The sequence below is a fragment of the Chelonus insularis genome, unplaced genomic scaffold, assembly GCF_013357705.1.
Source record: "Chelonus insularis isolate UGA/USDA-ARS -01 unplaced genomic scaffold, ASM1335770v1 contig_55_pilon, whole genome shotgun sequence".
Classification (NCBI taxonomy): Eukaryota; Metazoa; Arthropoda; class Insecta; order Hymenoptera; family Braconidae; genus Chelonus; species Chelonus insularis.
In genome coordinates, this window is record NW_023276643.1 from 154279 (window position 1) to 171832 (window position 17554).

Here is a 17554-nt window from a genome sequence, read left to right on the forward strand (position 1 = left end):
ATAAGTGTAGAATATCTGATCCCGTGTATTAAGGGCTGAAGCGATTTTTTATTAAGCAGACAAAATGTAGGATTGTCTTTTTATAAATGTAGAACATCTAATCCCGTGTTCTGAGGGCTAAAACAATTTTTAATTGATCAAAAAATGTAGGGTGGTCCCTATATAAGTGTAAAATAATCAATCTTAAGTTTGATGAATACATTCGAGGATATTTTGTAATATCCCCGACAGTTCATCCTTCGAATTGATTGATGTTAACTGAAGTTGTATATTTTGTCCCTTACTTTCATTAAAAAAAAAGTGTTTAATTTTTACTAAAATTTACTTCACATGAATCCCTGTTAAATCTGCAGAACGTGTCTTTTAATAAAAAAGTATTTAAATTTTGATTAATTTTTTGTTCAAAATTTATTAAATTCCATCTAAATTTATTAATTTTTGAATTTTCTAAAAAATGAAGCTTGTTACCTAATATTATCTTCGTGCAACATCTGCTGGTAGAATATTAAACACTGATTGAGTTATCTATCATTGGTAATTTTAAATCATTAATGTAGTGACATCTGTGGATCAAATATTTAACTTTGTCTCTTCATTGTCTCATGTTAGGTTATTGTTTCTTGGTAGTTTTATTTATACATGAGGTATTGTAGCAATTACCGCGTGTTTATTAGTTGATTATTTATTCAATTGTTTGTTGTGTCCTATGTACATTTAAGTTTTGTAAGATGCCATTAACATTTCTGACCTCGCAGAAAAGGTAATAAGTTACTTGTCCATGATGGTATTTCGTACTCTAAAAAACGAGTAAATCCAAATGATATATCTTGGCGTTGTGCAACTAATTCTAAGTGCAATTTATTAATTCGCACTTATGGTGATCTTCGCACCGGTAAGTGTGACATGATATCTGTGGATAAATGTTATTGTGTATGTTTGATTAATTAAATTCGATTTTTGTTATTTAGGTAATATTACAGGCATTGGGCCTATTTATGATCATCCAGGTGATGCTGCTGCAGTACAAGCCAAAATTGTAAAAAATAAAATAATGAAACGAGCTCGTAAAACCGCTGCTAAACCTGCGAAAGTTATATCACGTTCTTTACGCACTGTTATGTCACCTGTTGCTGCGTTGCCAAAACCTGAATCTATTTCACGTGCAATTGATCGAGCACGAGCTGATGTTAATCTACAATTAATTAATCCTGCATAAGTTATAAAAATACTTCGAGGCTACTTGCACAGGCGAATCTTGTCACAACGAAAAAAAAGGTAAAAAACCACGGTTTGATTTAGCAATGTGGAATTGTTACAATGCTGTAAATTAATTTTTTTCTTTTTTTCGTTAAAATTGCAATTTAAGGATGCCAAAATCAATTTTAATATTTCTCATAATTATTATTCCAATCAATGATGGAAGAGTGATAAAAAATTCAAATAGTGTAAAGAAACTTATCTTCATATAGCTACATTAGTTGCAGGATTTTTTTTAAACAATCAGAAGTAATAAATGATGAAAAACAGTTCAAACAATCCGCGGCGTGTTCCGGCGCTTCGCCGGCAAGCTCTATCCCTATTCTCCGTACTCAAGCTCGCAGTTTATAAATTATAAACGTGTATTTCTTATGTCAGTACATGTTAGCTCTGTGGTCAGAGCACTAAACTTTTATTTTGCCGGGCAGGGTCCGATCCCAGTCACAGCCAATTTTTTTTCCTTTTTCATGTCTTAAAATTGCACACAATTAAAATAATAATCTATTCTTATTAGTTAACAATTATTTTCTAAAGTTTTACACAATCTACATTTTTAATAAAGAGAATTTGTGGTAACTATTGTAATGTCTGAATGTATTTCAATTATTTCACATAATTGTTTACAATATATTTTAAGAGAAGTTAAAAATGAATAGCAATAAAACTTAAGAACTGAGATTAACGATTATTACTTAAGTTATTTTTCTTTGAGTTTTCCTAAGGTTTCGTCAAAATAGAAGGAATTTCGAAGAATAGTTGAGGAAATCATTTTTTAGATATCTTATTGCTTTTGGAAAACCTCCGTGGCGGAAAGCAATAAAATTATAAAAAAAGAGTACGTGACGTAAAAAGAGCGTTATCTTTTCCAAAAAGGGGAAAGACCATGCGAAGGGACTTATGCGCGCCCCAAGCAAGGGACTTCTAATTATGTCACATTCGACTAAATAAATACGTAAGGTTTGATGCATCAGTTAGTTGTCGAACAAATAAGATCGAGATCAGATCGTCGTAGAACATCTCTTGAAATCGTAAGTCTTGTTTTGTCTTGAACATTGTATTGATAATATTTCAAAGTTTGCAAATTTTTGTATGAAGTTTATTTGATCGTCAAATTATTTTTAAATTGATATTTAAATTAATTCGCGAGTAGAAGTGAATAATTGCGCTGACTGGAGCATCAACTAAGGACCTATTGATTGTGATTCATCTCGACCAGAGTAAAAGAAATTATCTATTGCTAACGTTCAGATTGTTATTACAACTTTTTAATAATTTTTATTCAATAAATTTTGTCACTATTGTTATATAAATCACACATTTTTACTTTTTCTATTGACGATCCCCTCATCTCTGTCTATTGGTCGAAAGGCTAGGACTAAAAAGAGGAACTTAAAGTCTCTAAGGTTAAGCATATGGTTTACATATTGACACCTTCAAAGAGCAAAATGACATAACACTATAAATGTAGTTTTTGGGAAAATTTTAGAAAATAATTTTAAACTCATATGAATAGGTTACTATGATAATTATGAGTAGTTTTTACAAAAAAAAAAAATTGGCTGTGACTGGGTTTGAACCCTGCTTAGCAAAATAAATGTCTAGCGCTCCAACCACAGAGCTAGCATACATTCTTTTGAAAAGCCCATGTTTATTAATTTTTAGCTGCAGGCTTGGGTACGGAGAGTGGGGATATAGCCTACCGGCAAAGCATAGCAACTCACCGCGGATCGTTTTAACTATCTCTTGTTGTTCATTACTAAAAATTTTTTTTGAAAGTAATCCTATAACTAACATAGTTGTATAGAAATAAGTTTTTCTACACTATTTAAATTCTTTTTACTCTTCTGTTATTGATAGGAAGAATAGTCATGGAAAAAATTAAGATTGATTTTAGCTGACTAAAATTGTATTTCGATGCTATTGAAAAAAAGAAGAAAAAATTTGCCGTGATTTGAAAATTTTTAAATTTTTTGGTGCCCTGAGGCTCCCTTTTTTAGTGCATACTTGAAAATTATCATTTTTCTAATGATATTTCCTATTACCTACTCAATTTCAGTTGACATCGAGCTTCCGCCCTCCGCCGCCCAAGAAGAGACTGCAAAGTCAACTTCGGAACTTTTCTTTAGTACAGCCCAGCCTTAACTGAACCTACGGATAATTTGAAGAAGCTAAGAGGCAGCAGAAAAGGAGAAGTCAGCTCAACACCTACTTCTATTGGAACTCGACTGTATTTTAAAAAATAAATAAAGATGAACGAGTATACAAGTTTTGAGAAAGATTCAATCAGATTATTAGAGAACATGACGATCCTCAAAAAAAAATTGAACAAGAGAAACGCTTGACGTTTTATCAAGCCATCATAGGTGTCATGCCTGAAGTCAGACGCACAGATTTAACTGTTATTTCAACCACTGGCAAAGAGATGGACATGAAAGCTTCAGTAAAACAATATATCATATACAAGGAAAAAATGATGAAAATAAAGGAGGTTCTGTCGAAAACGTTGTTGCAGCATTAAGAGTAAGAGTACAAAAGAGCAAGAGGAACAATAGCAAATAGTTTAGATGTAACAAGGAAGGACATTGGCAAGATCATTGTCGATCAAATGGAACAAAAAAAATGGGTCTGTTATAGTTATAATTGTATCACCAACCACAAAGGTGAAGACTGCACAAGAGCTGTTAAAAGTCATTTCAGCGAATGTGAATCTCCAGTCAAAAAAAATAAGACAAACTCGCGTCAACAAAAAAGAGTTAGAAGATCAGACAACGTCAGAGGTGAAAGTGGCAACTTTAGAGGTTATTCTGAAGTAAATATTTAAAGAACATCCAGAGAGAGAGAAAGTAATAGAGAACCAAAACTCCATTCAACAGAGTAATAACAAGTATGCTGAGTCCGTAAGTAAGGCACTGTGTAATAAAAGCCTAAATAATCCAAAAAATGTAGAGTTTATAGCTGACTCGGGAGCGACAAGTCATATTGTTAATAAAAGTTTCGTTTTAAGCAATTTGAAAAAAAACAAGAAAGGTGTTATTATAAGTTATTATAAGTAAAAATGAAATTGCTGACGTTGTAACAGATGGTAAAGGAAATCTTTTGCATAAAAATGATTAACTAAATGATAATCATATAAAATTAACTAACAGTATCGCAGCAAAAGACATTCTAGAAAACTTATTGTCATTATGTAAATTAGAAGATGCTGGGTTTTGTATATTTTTGGATGAGAAGATATTCAGAATCTATAACAAACGAAATGATAAGACGATATTTGAAGGGGTTTATAAAAACCCAAATTGGGTGGTTAGGTTTGAAGTCATAAGATCTGTTATCTGTAATCTACATCAGTTAAGTCATAAAAATACTGCATGTTTAGCAATAGTGAATGAGGTTTCCGAGCAATCGCAAACTATGGTGTCGTAAAAATAGTCATTGGCGTTATCTTTATGCAAAAGTCTCCTGTAATGTATTCGTCGAGTGTTGATTTATTTGCAAGAGGCTGGAAGTTTAGGATATTTATATTTTAGGTTTTGTTATAGTAGAGCTCTAAGTTTAAAATCGAATTCTTTAGCTACATTAAACAATAGCTATTGAGAAAATTATAAAAATTTAAATTCGATAGATAGCAAATTATTGAGGTCATGCTGAAAATGACTGAGTAAATGATAAATATAATTCCGATACTTTGTGAAGATTCTCTTCACGCTTGTGGAACTATGGTGGTGACTCTGCAAATTCTCGTGACACAGTAAGGATGGAAATGGTCTGGCTACCGCTGGGTGCTCCTGGAGTGTAGTTGGAACTCACTTTGTGGTTTCTAAACTCCTCAGGCTTTTCTTACGGGGTGTGTTAGGCTCGGTAATCTTTCGAAAACGTGGTATATTTTCTCTAGGCAAGTTGGAGATGTGGACACCTCTTGAAGGCTTGATGTTTTCTCCCGGAAACGAGTCACACCTTATCCTGTCCTGCAGGTGGACTCTCACAGCGACTGTCTAGTACCACTCAGTCCAGAATTATTTTGGAGGCACTCTACGACGGATTGGCCCTCACGGCTCGGTTTGTCTTTGGTAGTGGTGGACTCCTCACCGTATGAATCAGTGGAGGTATCTCTGGACACCTTGCCTACTGGCTTGTTATAATGATTTAAACAAACGAATTTTACAAAAATTACTACTTCACGACTTAGTCTATAATAATTGCTCTTAGGTCAAGTTTTGGGGCCCTTTGTATAGGTAGTTCTTTCCTCTCTAGGTTTTATGGTTTTCTAGAATTTTCCGGAACGTTCGAAGATCGTGCGGGACTGTATAATATTACTTTATTTTATCACAATAGATAAACAAATATCTAGATCGGAGAGAATCAACTCAAAGTCTACGGATAAGTTTATAGGTGTAAAGTCTCCGATCGGGAGGAAGAAATTGGAGAACTTTATTGTTTCAGATGATTCTAAAGAAATAAATTCAGAGAAATCACGTTTAGAGTGTAATGATAACTTGTACCATGCCAAACGGATGAAATAGATGATTCCAAAAGTGTAAATAGCCTACAAGATATATTAGATAGAAATCTATCAGAAAATTCGCCGTTAATTACTACAGGCTTACTATCAAGCATGTAGGAATAAGCTGCTGAAATAGCTGTTTACACTTATCATAGAACTCCTCACAAATCAATTGACTATAAAGTACCGTTAGTTAAATTTTCACCAAGAGCTAACTGTCATTTGAAGCAAATAAGAAGGTTTGGATGTATTGCTTACGTTAAGTTACCTTTCGTTGAGACAAAGTTCAGTAAGGTACCTGTAAAAAACTGTTTCAGTTGGGTATACATCCACAGGATATATTTTATGACATTCCAGCACGAGAAAGTTGATAGCGTCGAGACACGTAAGATTTATAAAAAGATTAATATATAAAGATGTATATTTGAACAGACAAAGTAAAGAATCAGCCGAGACGACAGAATTTACCATATGTGATGGAACCACAGAAAAAGATCACTTAAAGGTGAAAACAATTGAGTCTAAAAAGAGAAGTTGTCCTTGATTCAAGCAGTCTTTTGATAATCAACAAATAAAATTCAGATGTATGTCAAATGGTCGTTAAAACCAATTTACCTTGGTTCCCTTCTTAATTCTAAACAGATCTCCTTAATTTCCATGGTGATTCGAATTGAACGTTATCTTTTTGCCTTTTTACACTAGTATGAAAAAAATAATATCTAAATCTTGGGAGTACAAGTGAACGATTATAAACCACGTAATTACCACTCTTGTCTTCAACTGAGGTGGTAATTTTATATGTAGTTATTGATAGTCCGCATCTTCTACCCACCCATAAAATATGCTATTGTAGGTGTTATTTACAGAACTTGTTGTTATCATTATTAATAATTATGTCTTTTCTAAACTCTCTATCTTTAATTTCCTTTATCTCATTAATAACAGACCACATCTCATAGTAATGTTTTCATTCTCTTAATTATTCTATAGTCTATAGACACCCGAAGTTTCAGAAAATTACAATTTTCATAAGGGTTTTTGAAAACTTTATTCTTTTCAGGATTTTGCATTTTCAATTTCATAAAAGAAAATTTCATTCTTAGAACCTTTATACGATCTCATAACGCTTTGGTAAATAAACGATTTGAGGTGTAGCATTTTTTTTTATTTTTCTTAGTATCAATATTTTTTCACAAATTTCTTCTACCAGACGTGTATATTTTATTAACCAATAAGAAAAAAAATCACTACAGAGCGTATCGCTTTGGTTATTTTTAAATATCTATCCTTATAAATTGGAAATTACTGATTATCTGTGTAATTATTTGCCATTTAAAGACACATGTGGTCCTTTGTAATACTTTATTTCAATTTTAAAACATGTGCTTAACAGTCGTAGGTTTCCTCGTGTGGAAAGAGTTAGTTTTTTTTTTTTGAATTCCTTAGAGTGAACATATTGCACAAGCTTTTTTGACTGTTTCGCAAAAAAAATTTTTTCCAGAAATTATTACGTCTCAACAGTATAAATCATACAGAGGTAAAAACTTGTTTTATAGAAATGATTGCAAGACAGTATTGTTCAGTTGTGGTTTCAAGGAACACCATAAAAATCTCTCTAGGTTTACCCTGATATGCTACAATCATGTTCGTACCAATAAAGCCATGATCGAAAAGCTGTTCAATGAAATTTTAGCAAAAGGTCAAGAAAATAGTAAAAATATTAACATCAATAATTTTAGAATTTTATTTTTATAATAAATAATTTATCACTGTTTTGCTGATGAATAAATCGCTACTAGCATAGCAATATTATCATGGCTATTTATGACGCCCTGGAGGGCAGCAGCTCATTAACTGAGACCTCGAAGTTCTGAGAGGAAATCGGCGTGGTACCCTGTGCTAGTTTGGCGCAGTTAAGAATGGATGGGGACAACCTGTCGAGCTTGCGTTTGGCAGCAATAGTTGATTTAGAAGGTGAGCATAGCACATTTCACAGCAATAGAGACAGTCGACTTAGCTTTGGATGTTCTCCTGATAACACCAGTCGGAGTAGAAGTAAAAGCTAAAGAGAGCACTGCAGAAAAAGAAGAAGATGAAGGCAGCAATTGAGCAGAGACAACAGTAGAACTGGAAGGAGTAGATCCAGGAGGCAATCCATGCATAAACCTGGATTCGACAATCTTGCTAGAAGAAACAGATAGTTCAAGGGCATCGAACACTGCCATAACGAATGGTTGAGGATTAGTAAGTAAATCACTTATTGGAAAGTTTCATATCACCAGCTCTGTGTTCATGGCCTGTTGCTTGATAAGGTGCTGAAGACTAATAACCGCACCATGGTCAGCCCGCGTTCCCCCCCACGTGGAGATGGACGTGTTTAATTCATTTATAGCTTTCATAATATTCTGCGAAGTGAATTTAGCGGGTCTTCTTGATGATGGCAACTTCGACAAAAACACTTTTCAGAGCTCATCTGACTCTTTGGTCTCTTAGCTGAGCTCGATGACACATTGTCGGTAACACTGGGCTTGGCTTTGCCTTCGGGGCCTGATGTGAAGATAGTAGTTTCGGTAAATGTCCACTACCCTGGTAAAACAAACTGATAAAAACATCTATTTTCCGAAAGATTCTAATACACAATTTATAAGAATGAATAAGAACGTATTGGGCCTATAAGAAGACCAAAAATGATCTTATTACTATTCAACAAGAATTAATCAGAATTTATGAGAATTAAAAACCTCTTGATCAATTTTATAAGTATATGTAAGAATGGATAAGAACAATTTGATAAGTTTCAATAAGAAATTATAAATGAATCATATTTTTTAATTTTTGAATAAGTTTTATAAGAATGTACCAATCAAATATTACAAGATTCTAAAAAAAAGTTAGCGTTTTAATAGCCAAAAAAAGAGTTCTATAGGATATGAGAGTAGAGATTTGAACAAAAAATCGATCAATTCAATAAGATAATCCGACTTAAAACATTTATCTTTATTTCTAAATGTGGCAAAAAAACTCAGCATTATTTAATCGGTTGAACTCCTCCAACATCCAATAGTAATAACCCTTTCTTTTGTTCTGAGTATTGTATCAACTGAAAAGCAAAATCCTAATAGAGAAAATCATGATGAGAAAATATTCTTATAAAAAACCATCCTAGAATTTCTTATAGAATAAGTTGATATGTTAATGAAGATTATTCACCAATAACTTATTTAATCTGATGACATTCATTTTAATAGAATCATATAGAACCAAACAGAAGATCAAACGGCGTCACTTACTTAAAAATTCTCATAGGATCTTATGACAAACGGTCTGGTTGTTTCTTATAAAAATAGTTAATATGTTAATAAAAATTATTCTATTTTTCTTTGAAATACATGCTAGGGAGCAAACTTGATAAATGTTTGAATTATTTTTTATTTAAAACTTAAATAGATTAAGTGGAAATCATGTTTTCGTATTTTAGAATAACGCAGTTGGCAGCGTACTGGACTGTGGGCCGAGGATGCGAGGATCGAATCTCATCTGCAGGATATTTTCGGACTAAAATACTAATTAATTTCATTTCAGGTGTATATTTAAACAACGAATTCGTATAAACGAAAAACTTTTAGAGCAAATCAAAATTTCCGTTGTTTAACCTATTCTTTTTGAGGTAAGACGATATATTCTGATAAAAAACGATACAAAACGCGCTCACAGATTCTTATACAAAGCGATCGGAATATTTTCAATGATTTTTTATAAATTCTGATAGAAACGATACAAAACGTGCTTATAAATTTTTATACAAAGCCATCAGATTATTCTTAATGAATTCTTATAAATTCTGATAAAAAACAATACAAAAGTTTTTTAAAGATTTTTATCATCTTATATAAACAAATCGGAGAATTGCATCAGAAATTTCACTTACTTTATAAGAATTCATGAGAAAATGTTTTATATATACTTATAAAAAGTATGATATTTCTGATGCTATTTTCCGATTAATTCTTACAAAGTTTTTTTTTATAAGATTTGAAATGTTTAACCAGGGTATCACTGCCAGCGCCACGAAAAAGTGCAATATGTAGAATGATGTAAGAGACAGAAGATAATCTCAACGATGTCCAAAATAACAGGTCCCAAACATAAACTGTGAAATGTGCAGCCACCAAACAATCCCGTGCAAAAATTATTATGCAGTATTATAAACCGCAAAAAATAGCATGCGTAATCTGCAACTAAAAAGCCCGATGGTCAAAGAAACAGCATGAAACGATGATTGTAGCGATCTTGTGCTTAGCCTGTCAATGCTCGCAATGGGCAATCGATTAACATCGGGTGCCGTCGGGTGAATTAAGCTATCCCTCAAAACTGATAACCAAATGAGGAAACGTGCAGTGGTCCCACTGCCCTAAATTATTCATTAGTAGGGATACACTGAGATCGAGCAGCAATCAAAGTAAGGGTATCTTATCGTAATCAAGTCACCCAAGTCGGTGAATCACTTTACAAGAAGAATAGTTCAGCTTGTGGAATAAGTGTATCCTCACGGAATCTTGAGCCAGAGCAAGACAGATGTCTGGAGGAGCCAGAAAGACCGGCAGAAGCTACCGACGTCCATTTAGTGAATTCGACGAGGCGGATACGACGCAACAAGCATGAGCCTGCTCTACATCTTATTATTCCTTGCATGGATTTCTTGTCATTTCAACTATTTTCTTATCATCCAGTAATTGTACAATTAACTGTACATTTAACTTCGTTCTCAAGTAACTAACACCTTAAAACTCAATTAAAGTCTCGAAGGTTCACGAAGTCGTTGCTGGCTAAGGTTACGCGTTGTTGTCGTGTGTATGACAGACTCAATATTTGTAAACAACGTCTAAACGACCAACATAAATACTCCCTGAAATTTTTACGTTAAAGTATCTTTTAATCACAACGCTTAATTTAATAATTACTGTTCAATTCTAATAAGTCAATTAATCTTGTAATTGTATGTGGTGTGGCGTTGGAGCGTTCCGCGTCTGATTCACTAGTAAGTCTGTAATAGAGTCGCGACAGCTAGTCTGGTGGACTCATTGTCTCAAGCAAAAAAGCATAAAAGAAATAGAGCAAAAAGAAGAAGCGTGCAAGGTACTCACAGAAAGAGCGAGAAGAACAGACAGCCTCCAGAAATTTATATAGTAGAGTAGATAAGTAATTTTACTGGAATCAGCAAATCAAGTGTTTGCCATATAATTCATCGGACTTCCAGGGTTTTTGCGAGTTAACGTATGTATTACATAAGATTTCCATTAATTTCTGCAGCCATATGGCAGACCCCAAAAAAAAATTTTATAGAGCTAGATTTATACGCATTATTGGAGCTATCGATTGTATGCATGTTAGAGTTAAATCATACAGTAAGATATTTTTTTATGTTCTTCCTACTTATTATTAAAAGTCTTTGAATAAATTATCTAAAAAGTATAAATCATAATTTGTTACACAAGATGGTGTTACAATGTATTTATGATAATTACTGACAGAAAAGAAAGAGCACGTAGAGTGTGCACATGATGTGCTAGTAAATGTAAACAAATTGTCAGAGACGATATTATAGCACAGTGTTTAGAGCGCCAGACTTCCATTTTACTTCCGTTTTGTTCAAAACCAATTTCTATTTATTTATTACTATTATTATTTATACTTGTAAATTATAAGCTGCAGGCTTGAGCACGAAAGTTGGGAATTGGTTACAATGATATACTTACACGCTCCTATACATCTACATTCACTACCAATCTAAGCTGAAAATATAGTTTTTAAAATGGTGAACTTTACGGTTAGTCAAGTTGCATCGTACTCAGTGTAATTTTGATTTCTTATACCTATCCAAAATAGAATTAAGATTTAATTACCAGTCAGTAAAGTGTGTGACAACGTGGGTTACACTTATTCAAAATAAAATATTACCCGAACCACTGGTCCTTCGAGAAATACGGCTATTGTGTATGACAAAAGTCCAGGTAACGCGTCCGTAGAACTTTGAGTCGGATAATTCCGAACTAGTGACACCAGACAAATTCAGAAAACGTATTCAACAGCCTAGAGCAATCATTAAGTGACTTGGGAGCTGCAACAAAGCTCAATTATTGATAATCATCTATACAGCATCACGAGCTGAAACAACGCTTAATAAATAACCATTCAAATTCGAGTTAATCGATATCGACTAAAAATAACTGTCCTAACCTAGTCAATCAGGTGTCGATAAAAACGGAATTTAGTAAAATTACCGGCGGACATCAAACATTGACAAGATAACTTCACAATCTCAGGAATTGTCAACACAATAACAATTCTTAAATAAAACAAGTAAACGCATGCCTTCTAATAGAAACTTTAAAAGTTCAACATCTCAAATAACGAGATTCAAAAACGCGTTTTTAGAGTCAAATACGCAAACTGATTCCTACGAATTTAAAATCAGGTTGAAAAAAATAGAATTATTATGGAGTGAAATGATGAAGACACAAGAAGAAATCGAATTATTAGACAAGTCAGAAAATTTAAGTGCTCGTGAAAAGATTGAAAGAATATACACAAAAGATCTTTATTATGAAGTTATAGCCGAAGGAAAATCTTTCCTTCAACCAGGATTAGTATAAACAGTAATATAAATCAATTTTTAAAGGTGAAGCTGAGAAACGAATCACGTCAATTGTTGAATGAGACAGAGAATCATCTGAACGCACTCGACACATTATGTTCTCGCGAAGAACTTTTAGAAAAATTCATCAATCACATACTATCAATAAAATTAGACTATAATTCTAAACTACAATGGGAATCAGCAGCAGAGAATAGAACAATAGAACAATAGAACAAGCTTCTAGAAAAAATGAACAGTTCCAGTATAGCAAATAATAAAGAATTAAAAGATACAGGTAACAAAACATCTTCAAGCTCTTCAACAAACAAAAAGAAACTAGTGAAAGAAAGCAACACAGCAAATTGTGTAGCAACAACAAAAACAATATGTCCAGTTTGCAAGTTATCACAAAACATTTACAATTGTGAAATGTTTTTGAAAATGCCTATTTCACAAAGAAGTGAAGAGGTTAAAAAATTTGGATTATGATTGAATTGTTTACGGCAAAATCATTTGATGAGAAATTGCAAGTTAAGTGGATGCAAAATATGCCAAAACAAACATAATACTTTATTAAGTCAATCGGAACCAACTAAAACGGATGAGACATTAAGTACACAAGAATCTAGCTCTGCTTCAGCAACAACAGTAGTACACTCGATTCATCAAACACACACTAACATTTTATTATCAACAGCAGTTGTAGAAATCCTAGATCACAACAAATAACCCCATCAATGTAGAGCCTTGTTAGATTCTGGATCTCAATCTCAATTTATAACGCAACGAATTTGCAGTCAATTACAAATATCACTTAGCAATGCGAATATTCCAGTATTAAAAGTAGCTGGATCAACAACTCATGTAAAAAATAAAGCATCAGTCACAATCAGATCGAGATACAACTCTTACAGTACAAATTTGAGCCGTCTAGTTATTACTAAACTTACAGATGTATTACCAACAGCTCCAATTAATACAGCAATTGACATTCCAAATAACATTGATTTAACAGATCCATTATTTTATCAACTAACGAAAATTGATTTACTATTAGGGGCAGGCATTTTTTGGGATTTGATTCGAGTTGGACAAATAAAACTAAAAGAACACCCAGCAGTTTTACACAGAACAGTACTTGGTTGGATTGTTAGCGGCCAAATAAACACAAGGGGAAAGTCTAACAATCAAGAAAATACATATTCATGCAATTTCAGTTCAGTATTAGAAGAACAAGTAGCATCATTTTGGTAGAAGAAAGATCGTTCGACGACACCCAAAAAACTTTCGAAAGAAGAACGGTAAGCAGAAGTTTTTTTTTTTCAACAATCACAAGAAATGAAGAAGGAAGATTTATAGTTACAATTCTTTTAAACAAGATTTGAAACAGCTAGGAAGTGCCTACATGAAGACCAAACAAAGGTTATATGCAATGGAACGAAAGTTTATACGAGATCCGGAATTTGCCAAAGAGTATTATGCGTTCATGAATAAATATTTAAATCTAGGTCATATGACAATAGTAGATACAAAGCATATAGATAATTCACAGGTAATAGCACATTATCTTCCACATCACGTCGTCAAAAAGAAAGGCAGTCTCAAAGCTTTACGAGTTGTATTCGATGGTTCAGTTAAAATCGATACAGGCAAATCAATGAATAACTTGCAAATTGTAGGTCCAACTATTCAAGATGAATTAGTTTCTATAATATTAAGATTCCGACAGTATAAATATGTAATGCAACATTATCAGCACCCTTTCCAGCAATTAGATGTCTAAAAAAAGTAGCAAAAAATAATAGGGCAATGTTTGGAAAAACATGCAAAATTATTGAACGAGATTTTTATGTAGACGACTTGTTAGCAGGAAATGACAACTAAGAAGAACTCAAAATAACTAAAAGAGAAATAATACAACTGCTTTCAAATTATGGATTTCCCCTTCGAAAATAGAACTCGAACAGCTTATCACTCATAGATCAAGATATACCGACGTAAACAGAAAATATCAGTAATGGAATCAAGGCTCTTGGCATATATTGGCATCCAAAGGAAGACATACTTCGATACAACCTAAAAATAGACACGAGTAAAAAGTTCACCAAGTAAGAAATATTATCAATCATAGCACAAATCTTTGATCCATTAGGTCTTCTTGGTCCAATCATTATCATAGGCAAAATCATTTTTCAGCTTTTATGGAAGCATTAATTATCTTGGGATGGAACAGTTCCACCAGAAGTTTATACGAAGTGGATTCAATATCGTAAATCAATTCAGAGCATTCCATCAATTCAAATACCAAAAAGAGTTATACATCAAGACACAGTGCAACATGAACTTCGCGAATTCAGTGACGCGTCAGAACAAGCATTCGGAGCTTGTGTGTATATAAGATCCATGGATAAGTTTGGACAGTATCATATCAACTTATTGTGCGCCAAGTCCAAGGTAACACCTTTAAAAACACAAACCATTCCTCGACTAGAACTGTGTGGAGCCTTGTTGCTGACACGCTTGACACACAAAGTAATAGCATCATTAACAATTAATATAAGTAAGGTATACAAGCAATTTGGAAGCATGTTTCTGGTGGAGATAATCCTGCAGACATCATTTCGAGAGAAATAGACTGTGATGAGTTAAAAAGTTTACATCTCTGGTGGCATGGACCGTCATTTTTGCAATCGCCAGAGAATCAGTGGCCAATAATAAAAAAAAATAAAAATGTTACATTCGAGCAAAAGCCTGTAAGAACAGTTTTATTCACCAACTCAATCAAAATACCAATATTTGGTCGTTTTTCGTCTATAATCAAACTACGCAGAGTATTGGCATGGTGTTTTAGGTTCATAAACAATTGGGAATTGATCAGGACTGGTGGTCGATTAACAAATTCTAATATTCCCTTCGACGAAAAACATCAATTAACACTTCCAGCACATCATAAATTAACAGAACTGATTATGGATCATGAACATGTCAACATGCAGGAAAACAGGCGTTATTGACGTCAATTAGAAAGAAATACTGGCCATTATTTGGTATCATAATAGCGAGACTGTAAGAAGTTGCATCAAGTGCTGTCGAGCCAAACCTAAAAAAAAAGAGCAAGTAATGGGAAATTTAAAAGAGTCACGTAGTACACCATCACGTCAATTTACGCATTGTGGTGTAGACTTTGCTAGACCTTTTCTTGTTAAAGACGTCACACTCAGAAATCGAAAAATAGTCAAAACATATATGTGCCTATTTGTTTGTTTTTCAACCGAAGCGATACATCTCAAACTAGCTTTCGATTTAAGCACTGATGGCTTTCTAATGTGCTTACGAAGACTTTTTGCACGAAGAGAAAAATGCAGTTGCATTTATTCTGATAACGGCATCAATTTTGTTGGAGAAAAAAACGAACTCTACCGATTGACAGAAATGTTAACCACCGACAATCAAAACAATAAGGTGCAAAACTTTCTGACCAATCACGAAATAGAATGGAAATTTATTCCACCTCGTGCTCCACATTTTGGTGGGATATGGGGAAATGGAGTCAAAGCAGCCAAAACTCACCTCACTAGAGTTCTTCATGATACTCATTTGACATATGAACAGCTATACACAATAATGGTCGAGGTAGAAGCCTGTCTTAATTCGAGATCTTTAACTCCAATTTCATCGGATCCAAATGATGAATCACCTTCAACTCCAGGGCATTTTTTAATTGGCACTTCATTGACTGTAATGCCGCAATGAGATGTGCGAGATGTACGAGAAAATCGTCTAAATAAATATCACCGTACTCAGCAATTACTCCAAAATTTTTGGAGTTGTTGGCAGTCAGAATATTTACAAAGTTTACAACAACGCAACAAATGGAAGTTTGACCAACCCGATTTAGTTCATATGAGTTCATGAGTTGTCATCAAGGAAGATAATTTATCACCTCTAAAATGGCAGTTAGGTCTTATCATTACCCTGCATCCTAAAAAGGACGGAGTTGCTAGGGTAGCAACTGTTAAAACAGCGGGAGAAGAAATTAAAAGACCGATAACTAGATTATGTTTACTACCAAACGACGATGATTAAGAAAAACAATATATTGATCATATATCACATTTTTATATTAATATTTCTTACTCAAATTTAATGCTTGTTACGTTCAAAGTTTGTATTTATGATATCTTTTGTTTCTTTCATCTTAATTCACAAATGTATTTAATTTTGAACTTTGTCACTTTAAGGGGGCAGAAATGGTCATAATAATATATATACATGCTCCTATACATGTATGTTCAGTACCAATCTAAACTGATAATATTGTAAAATAAGACCAAATAACAACTTCGGAAAATTGATAAATAAAGGAAAAAGTTTATTAAAGAATGACAGCAATTAATTAGAAAGAAAGAATCCGTGCGGTTAACTCAAGTCTCAGTCAAAAACTGGAGATAAACAAAATCTCCCCTCGTTGCTATAAATAATCTAATCGTCAAGCAAACGTCGTTAACTAATAAACTGTCGTTAGTCTAATAGTCATTAGATGGCGACATAGAAATATTTTACACTTCTCCCGATCTTCTAAAAATTGCCACCTGGCAATTCCTATCAGTTGGGTGAAAATATTGAATTAGGCTGAAATAAATAACATGAAAAATCTAAAATTTAATTTCTAATTCGAAATTATGAAAATCAAATTAATAACACTGGTTAACAAACTTTAAGGTTTTGTTAATCCATGAAATGAGTTTATTGAACTTATATGAAATGAGTGCTAAATGCGAAAGAATACCTCTAAACATACATTTTGATGTAAGTTTTAGGTCGAGTTAGCTCGCGTTTTTTGTGGAATCAAATAAAAATCTTTTAACATAAAATAACATTATATTCATAATTCACATATTATAAAATTTAAAAATGAGTCAATATATTGCTTTTCCGTTTATAAATAATATCTACAGCCTCTCTCTTCAACGTCCAGCAGTAATCTGCTAACATAGCAGGACTCCATTTGCCCTGGTATCGCTGTTCCATGCCTGAAATATCTTGGTGAAAACGTTCACCATGTTCGTCGCTAACATCTTCCATATTTTCAGGACAAAAATCCATATGTGAGTCGAGAATATGTATTTTGAGGGATATTTTGCAACCGAGAGCATACA

General features: G+C 33.2%; 2 protein-coding genes across 2 annotated transcripts; both read left to right on the forward strand.

Moving 5' to 3' along the window:
• The first annotated feature begins 12644 nt into the window (after positions 1-12644).
• Positions 12645-15409, forward strand: LOC118070188 (uncharacterized). Its single transcript, XM_035088622.1, has 5 exons — positions 12645-12796; positions 13139-13529; positions 13613-13696; positions 13786-14123; positions 15274-15409. Exons 1-5 carry the CDS (start codon positions 12645-12647, stop codon positions 15407-15409), a joined length of 1101 nt encoding a protein of 366 aa, XP_034944513.1.
• Positions 15410-15515: 106 nt separating this feature from the next.
• Positions 15516-16148, forward strand: LOC118070189 (uncharacterized). The gene has a single exon (XM_035088623.1). The coding sequence runs from the start codon at positions 15516-15518 to the stop codon at positions 16146-16148; it is 633 nt and encodes a 210-aa protein (XP_034944514.1).
• Positions 16149-17554: the final 1406 nt, after the last annotated feature.